Here is an 8,993-nt window from a genome sequence, read left to right on the forward strand (position 1 = left end):
ACAAGTAGTTCAATATATTCCTTGGGTTTCTCAAATGCATGATTGCTACCTGCAATAAAAAAATAAATAAAAAAAATTCGCTGAGTAATAAGATTAATATTTATTCTCCTTTTCAAAACGTTTTATCGCCAAATAGTATTGAAAACGATCAGAATGGATTGCCACATAGAATATATATTTATATGTTCTATTTTAACTATAAATGCTATATAAAAATGGGAAATAAAAGAGAGGAATAAAAAATCATTTTATATTCAAATTTCATTCAAATCAGCAATCCATCATTATCCAAAATCGCTGTGTTAGTTTTTCAATCTTCTTCAACATCTCGGACAGCTATAGCAGCCTAGACATTCTAGACATAATCCTATTCAGTAAGCGTAAATTTCCGTGTGATTTTCTTTTTTCTTTTTGATCCTTCATAGGTTTTGTTCAATTTCTGCAGAGTTACCCTCAGTTGGTGGCTTCTGGCTCAATGCTCTTCTTCGTCTCTTCTTCTTTCGAATGGCAGACATAACGTTATTGTTTGCTGATGACAGCTCTGAGTCATTTTCAAGTACATTACATGTGCGTTCATCTATTTCTGATACTCCTCTTAAATTTTCGAGACGGCGGTCAAGCAATAGACTCTCACTTTGGGACTTTCCTTCCTCATACATTCCATTGACATTCGAACTTATTTCACTGGTACATTTTCTACCTGGAATATTCAATCCCGGTAATCTTCGTGGTTTGATGGGATGCTGCACAATGGAACTAGAATAATTGAGTCGGTCTGGGTTGTTTCCTGTTGTAACCTTATCAAAAAGTTTATCATTATCTTCCATATCCATATTATCTGAAACAGGTGCATTGGGCTCATATAGCTGTTTCCTGGAAGTTGGAGCATTGCATCCTTCGGGTACATGTAAATTGTTGACTTGGTGGTGGTTTGTTGCACTTGTGTTGTTCTTTGGGTGTCCCTCTGGTTGGTTATTTAAGAGTTGACAATCAGGCTTGGTGTGTTCAATCTCAATTAGGCTTTGGGATGAGGACAGCTCCATGGGCATCATGGACAATACATCACTATGAGAAGGTTCTAGATGGAATGACACTCGATGTCTGGTGTTCAGGTATTCAGGAGCAGGTGTGGTCGTCGGGGTTAAGGAATCGAAACAGCTAGATGATTCGTCATCTGAAACAACGGAATAAGGGTCTAGTATTATATCACTTTCGTTGTCATCAGCATCATTTTCGTCATCACAAATATTTTCATTGGTAATGTTATTGTTGCTTTCTTTCATTATAAGTATCCCTGATGGTATGCGGATTCTTCTCTCTGTTGCAGAGTTTACTTGTTTCCTGTTGGCATCTTTGTTATAAATTGTGTCTCCTTGTTCTTGAACAAAACAAAGACTTTGAGTGCCATCCTCGCCACGATCAACAACCGAGGGCACTTTATCACTGTCACCAATCAATGTTGTATTCTGAGGCAGTGAAGTAAGAGACGGATGTTTAGATTTAGCCGTTTTCGATTTCCTAGAGTGAAGCTGGATTGATGCATTTTTACTCGCTTTATGTAACTCTGTGTTACTAGGGTTCTCTGACTTTCTCGAGTTTGTAGTTCCTGGTCGCATTGAATTTTTATAGATTTGTTCGGGTATAAGTCCCGAATTCGACGAGTGAGATTGCTGTTGTAAAGAAGAGGACTTAGATCTGATACTGTTCCTTGAATGTAGGGGAGCGCTGTCTTTCTCGTAAGCTTTACTAACTGATGATATGGACCGACCAAGTCTTTGTTTGTTATATAACTTTGATGATCCAAACGGTGTGCAACAAATGTTTTCTTGGTTGATAACATTAAAATATTTTAGGCGCTCGTCAGATGCTAAGAACGATTGTTGTCTATTGTGTTTTTTCTTTTCATTTCTCTGAAGTCTAGAGTTACCTCGAAAATGGTTATTGTGGTACGTGTGGTCTTTCAACGACTCGCAATGATCAAAATCATAACCAGATGCCGTTTGTTTCAGTCCATTGTTTCTTTCCATTGTCTGGTGTTTTTTGCTGATTATGGAAGACCGTGATTTACTATTGTAGAATGCATTTTTGTCGCTCATCATATCAAACTCGTCATGGGTTAAATCTAGACTGGTGCCGTCCAAGGACCGGTGAAAACTTGAAGGGTTATCGGAGAATGTAAAATTATTGTGGAAATGGGATGGAGTCACCTTAGTTTTTTTGGTTTTCTTTGTGGAACACAGAATGCTTATGGATAGAATGGCGAGGAAAAGAACGAGAGCCGAGAGAATACCGATGATGATGAGAAAGATTATGTTTTTGTCATTAATAGCATCACTACTTCTGTCGACTTTCCTGTCGCCGCGGTTGGCTGAAACACCTTCAGTGTGATTTCGTAACCTGTAAAAGAATTTAAAACATTTATTATAATATGAATCTGACGAATTACACAATCTCAACCGCATAGTATGGATTATGATTGAGCATAACTAATTGAAAACATATTGATAAAACGGTATTAAGTCGGGGTGATTAAGATGCTAACAACTGACTTTATAGCCAGAAATATCAGACTTGGGTTGAGTTTTATGCTTTATAGATGAGAATAAATATCATACTTTAGAGTGCTGAAAAGCAAAAATTCAAATTTTTGATCAGTTTAATTTCTATTTTACTTTTTTGCATCTGGTTCATCCCGACATAATACCATTTTGAGACGATGGGTCACAAATATCATATTAAATACGTACGTGACATCGAATCAATATCTTTGTTTAAATTATGGAGATTGACTTTGAAAGGGAAGCAGAATATTGATAAAAAATGGCGTTTATAAGTATATATCCTAATAAGAAAAGTAAAGGAATTTTGCTTCTCTCAGGGTCTACACCCTCCGTGTTATTCTTGTTTATCTTCCTACATTTACCAATCCTGATTTCATATTTCGTTGACAATATCACCATGGGTCATATAACGCTTCAGATAGCAATTTTTAAAAGTCACATAATACTGTCACACCATCCATATAGCTTAAGAATAATACACCGGTATTTATTTTGTTTTGTATTTGGAAATATCTTTTTAAGTCGAGGGTCCGCTGGAAGGGCTCCCGAGTCACAAGCAAAAGAAACGATTTCGATCCGGTTTCAGTTCAGGCTTCTTTTGTTTTTAGCCCATTTTTCATCCAATAGGAATGGGTAGCTGAATGTGTTAAGATTTTGTGGGAAGTACTTTGCGAAATCGTGTGTATGTCCAAATGTCAGAATACAGTCAACCAGAATTTTGACCAATCAAATTTCGGGGTTTGTGAAACTTATAGATAGGCTAAGAAGCTCACAACATTGCCATCCGGAAGTAGAACGGTCTTTGTGATTGTTTTATTGTCATCCATGTTTATGAGTTATTCTCACTAAACTGTATTAACCAGACTATAAACAGTCAAGGTTACACACAATTTTGTGTGTTGGTCCGTTACATTTCCGGATGGCAATGTTATGAGTTTCTTAACCAAGCGCACAGCATCAATAGAAAGTATGCGCTTGGCTAAGAAGCTCACAACCTTGCCATCCGGAAGTAAAACGGACCAACACACAAAACTATGTGTAACCTTGCACGTTTATAGTCTTGTTAATACAGTTTAGTCAGAATTACTCATACACGTAGATAGCAAAAAGCAATAACAAAGACATGAGTGACGTCAACTTCGTTCTATCTATAGTTAACTAGTTACAGTATGCGATATATAACTGGTACGTATATTTATAACATTAAAAAGATCTAACCTGTCGTAGCCATTGGTCAGGATACCTTTCTTGTCCTCGACGACGTACACCTTAAAGGGTGCCTGTGTTGTCCTCCTTTGACCACTTTCCTCGCGAGCCTTGGAAAACATTAAAAGAAAAGAATAAAATGAAGGCATGATAATAATAAAACTAATCCACATAAATTGAAAAACGGGTTTGAGTAACATTTGAGTTGATGCATTAAAAAAAACTAGAAGAGTTTTAGGTAATACATCCAGCATGTTTCTGACATTGAGTGAATACGCGTGTTACGACGTGTACTTATACAGGTCTGACATCCGAAAACAAATATGGGCTTAGTTCAACATTGTTGTAATGGACAATATTTTGTGTCATTTTTTTTTTTTTGAGATTTCCATTACAACAATGAACCCATAATAAATTGGGTTATCAGACCTGCAAAGAAGTGCACATCGGTTTGTGACTTAAATTTCTTCCTTGGACAATGATCAAGTGATAATTACAAAGTCGAATCCATACGAGACCGGTAGCTCAGTATAGCAGCTTTTTATTTTCTATGAGTTGTATGATTTATGGGTTTTGCACAATATGCAACCATGTGGTCTTGTGGTATGACACTGGCCTTCGGACCAATAGGTCCAGGGTTCAAGTCTTGCTCTGAGCGCGGCATAGTTGAGTCATTGGAAAAGGCTCTTTAATTTACTCGTACTAGGGTGTAAGATGACTACCTCGTCGTTAAGGGCGTAAAATCTCATCCTACCTGTTAAGTGACGCTGTTTGCTTGGAACACCGCGTAAAGCCCTTAAATGACGTTCAGTTGATATTGCGTTATATATACACTCAAGTTTTGTTTTTTGCTCACTCCTAGAAATCGTTGAGCCCTTAAAACATTGCCTTTAAGTTTGCTGTCCTCATCATTATGTTTACTGTGTTGGACACAATCAGTGACTGACATTATCCCCCTTTCATAGATTTCTTCCAAATATCGTTATACTCTAAATTCATGGTGCCAAATTGCATAGATGGCTAATGAATGACCCTACATAGCAAAGCCTTTGGAACATGGCCCCGGAAATAAATTCGGCTCAGGCAAGCCTAGCGGTACGCCCTTAACTGTAAAGGCCTAAAACAATCCCCCCCCCCCCCAACACATTCTGTCGAAGGTAGACATGACATTTGTAAAGTTCCTCTGGCATGTTTCTTTGGCCGGACAGAATTGTACAAACACCTTTAAAAGATGCACGTGGCATCCTGCATGTTCAATGTCTATTTTCCTCTAAGAGAAATACAATTTCAAAGCGCTTAGAGTATGGTAAGAAACATTGTACAATCGCTATGCAGACACGAACGATTTGAGTAAAAATCATTATGTGTTGTATAGACTGACCAAACCTGAAGCTAGTCAACTTTAATTTAGTAACTAAATAAGGATAAGGCACTGGTGTAAGATAAAGATATGAAAAAGGTGTTTATGAAACAGTGCCAGAGAAAGCATAAAGAAAAATATAAAGAAAAAAAAGCAACTCAAAACATCTCCCTGACTCGATTGTCCAGACTGGCGGATTTTTAGGATGGGTTTTATTGTGTATTTTTCTTTCTGTTTTGTTTGGTACTGTTTAATACAATCCTTTTTATATCTTTATCAACTTTATTTTGTTTTGTATGAAAGAAAATTGATTCCTTTGGTTCGATGGAAAGAATTAATGTGGCGTTGTCTCTACTAATTTTTTTTCAAAAATAAATTACTCAGTATTTTGGAATAAAAGAATTAAGCTCTTGATTCAGGTGTGAGTGAGTACCTGGCTATAGACGGAATGGATGTCAGAAGAGAGTTCAAGTACGCTTAACAGGAGACGTGAATTGTATGATGGGGAACGCCGCCCCATATACCCTAATGAGACGAATAAATGAAACACTGTGAAGCGCCTTGAGCATAGTAAATCCACCCTAAATGAGCATCGAAGTCTTTTGTGTACTTCGAAAATATACGACACATGATATGGTGTCGATGGCCAACGGTACGGAGTATCATAGAAGTCAAATGGCATCGCATGTCACCAGCGACTTGATGAGTGACGGTGAAAGATAACTCGGTTCCGACGTTAGGATTTTGTGTTGGTTTTTAATCACTTCACATGCTCCAACCCGACTGAGATGTGAATGATCATTTGTAGCGACAGCTTTTTTAAAATGCTAGAACTATAAAGAACACCATTGATCGTACGCCTGGTGGTGGGAAAAAAGTGGCATTATGAAACTCACCGGACATTTTGAGACCAAAAAATGCTCTCAATAAATATGCACATGTATCTATCTTTTATCATTACATTTTCAATTGTGATTTTTTTAAAAACCCGAATCCTTACCACAACAACTAAATCAACCTCTGTTGGTTTAGAGAAAGGAGACAACAGTGTGACTATCCCGGTCGTGTTGTCGATGGTGAATTTGTCAGCGTTCTCTGAAGCCAGGACAAAATAACAATAAAGACAGATAAGTTGTCTCAATCATGAATAAATATGAAGGCAAAAGAAATTGCTTTTGAGTACATTGGGTAAAACATCGTATGGGGTCTAGAAACTGTGGAGATTATAAGGTTTGTGAATATAAGAAATGAATTAATTTTTAATTATAAGTGTGAGGGTTGGAAATGGGTTTTTGTGTAAGTTTGGAACATGGGAGAGATTTAATTTAATTTAAATGCGTCATGGCTGATGATGGTGATGGAGTTTTATGGTGGTGATATAGATGGTGATTCTGATGATGATGAGGATGATGATGTTGTGATGATAATGATAATAATAATAATAATAATAATAATAATAATAATAATAATAATAATAATAATAATAATAATAATAATAATAAGATGATGATGATGATGATGAGAATGATGATGATGATGATGATGATGATGATGATGATGATGATGATGATGATGATGATGATGATGATGTTGTTGTGGCCAGTGTGATCAGAAATGCTATCATAAATTATTGGTATAAACAACAACCATTTGACTCTCCAGGTCCTTTGTCCAGTGACAGGGTGATGTTGTCTCCAATCGCATCCATATCTCTTGCTTGTATGGGACCTGGTATCACGTGATGCAAAGGACCCTGGTAGAATATATAGATACACGAGCTTTTATACAGCGAAATAGCCACTAAATATATTCAGAACGCTTTACATTAGGTCACACGCCAACAGCAACTCCTAATATGTAGGACGAAACATAAGGCGATATGGCAGCTTTTTTTTCAACAGATATAACACTGTAACCATCCATGTTACATTATGAAGAAAAATACTGTGAAAGAATGTGCGCAAAGAACCTTTTTCCATAGACACATCTTTGCGCAGCTCACAGTGAGACTCGAACCGGGCGCCTACAGGTCAGAAGCCGAGTTTAATACTGTGACGAACGATTATCTTTCACTGCGTGATTTCTTTATCATTCGTCTGCGTCTCATTCAAAACCACTTCAAATCTAGTGGACGATATATATTTGCCAAGGCAGATTAACACCTCCAGTTAAAATACTCAAAATATGGACAGTCTTTTCTCCAATAAAGCTCTAAATTTTGCTAACGGAAAAGTTGGTCAATAGGTGGGAAACCTTCCCATTGTATAACGGAACACTCGCTTTCAGCTTAAGGCTTATTCACCTGTTCAAATTGTCTGCCCATTGTATCCATACCTCCTGCTAATTACCTTTTCCAAACAAGACTCCAACGTGCATATTGCCCTGAGGTTCTTGTTTCGTTCAAGAGTAGCTAAAATTGCAATTAAGTTCTAGCTCTCCGCTAATTCTTCGTTACTCCGTATTAATCAAAGCATCTGAATATCATTGGCTATCTTAAACAGGAACATTCCTCTGATTGGCTATTCCCATAATCCCAACGCGTTCCTTTAATTCACAAAATCAAATTCATCTCTGAACCGAATCACACACGCTAAGAATCCCAAGAAAGAAGAGCTATCCCTCCAATTTCAAACTTGTAAAAGTTTTTCTTCCCTCGGTTGAAGGTAAAATGAATTATTGGTTAACATTCAAAGTGGAGCGAGATATTACTGTGAATTCAATTTTAATCTGGCATTACTATTGTAGTTTGTGTATATATTTTAATTGTGCTATTCCATGGATGTTCGTAAGTTGGAATACCTGTACAAAACTATATCTATATGTATCTTATACTATAGTTAACATTTGTTTATGATCTATGCTATTATTTCATTTATATTCAATATGTATATTGCTTGAATGTCTGTACCCTACCGCCAGTCGCCCGCCACACATCATAACTTTTGTCCCTTATTACAAAACATACGTACAGTGTATTCTGGAGATATGCGTGTCTGATAGGAAACAGGGCACGGTCTAGATCTAACAATGTGTAAAGGACAGCTCGGGTGACGGAACTCTGGAGGCAGGTCATTGATATCTGTGACGTCAATCTCCAGGACGGTGAAGGATACTTTACCGTGGATGTCCTGGGGGGTAGAAAGGAGACGGGTTTTAAGGCTACCTGTCTTAACGTTTTACATAACGTACACATTTCAATCCAGTATAAAATATTAGATGGCAACATTTTCCATTGACTAGATATTTTACTAGATGATACTTGAGTGAAATGGAGTAATCAATGTCAATATTCTTGCACGTACCAAAGTTTTAAATCAAAATATTATATATCCTTTGGATAGTGGGTTCAATAATACAAGTCCCTTGTCCCGGCTTCTTAGCGCCACTTACATATACCTTAGTTTGCTTAAATTATGACGAAACACTTCGGAAACACTGACATATTTGTGCGCTTTGGGACCGATTTGTCAGGAATTATATTTACTTAGTTTTTGTCTGAAATCGTATTGTAAAACCCAAATCTTCTCTATTGACAACTCAAATTTTAAAAATGAAATAGTGAAATTTGATTGAATGTTGCGTTTCCATTCATTTATAAGTTTTCGAAAGTAAAAAGATATTAACAAAATTATTATTTTGCACTATGGAAATCCACTGTTTCCAATGTGTTCATAGAAACGCGACGGTATCACTTTTAAATTTATTGGGATTTTTTTTCCACTCTTGTAATATAAATTTTATTCATTTCTTTGAAGTACGATACGAAAATGTGTTTCATTCATTATCGCGCGATATGTAAATTGATAAATATATATTAATAAATATTAATACGGTTCTTTTCCATTTTTTTTAAAACAATGCGCTGC

At 36.6% G+C, this 8,993-nt stretch overlaps 1 protein-coding gene across 1 annotated transcript in view; it reads right to left on the bottom strand.

Annotated features, from left to right (window-relative positions):
* Window positions 1-396: 396 nt before the first annotated feature.
* The window catches only part of LOC144973267 (uncharacterized), a 24,132-nt gene continuing 15,535 nt past the window's right edge, over window positions 397-8,993 (bottom strand). Inside the window, exons 9-13 of the mRNA XM_078915512.1 lie at window positions 8,097-8,255; window positions 6,775-6,880; window positions 6,128-6,222; window positions 3,780-3,877; window positions 397-2,397 (exon numbers count right to left, since the gene is read on the bottom strand). Of these exons, the coding sequence (XP_078771638.1) occupies window positions 420-2,397; window positions 3,780-3,877; window positions 6,128-6,222; window positions 6,775-6,880; window positions 8,097-8,255 (2,436 nt within the window). The 3' untranslated portion in view covers window positions 397-419. The remainder of the gene's footprint in view (window positions 2,398-3,779; window positions 3,878-6,127; window positions 6,223-6,774; window positions 6,881-8,096; window positions 8,256-8,993) is intronic.

Source organism: Berghia stephanieae, chromosome 5 (assembly GCF_034508935.2).
Source record: "Berghia stephanieae isolate SIO BIC M18660-M18661 chromosome 5, UCSD_Bste_1.3, whole genome shotgun sequence".
Classification (NCBI taxonomy): Eukaryota; Metazoa; Mollusca; class Gastropoda; order Nudibranchia; family Aeolidiidae; genus Berghia; species Berghia stephanieae.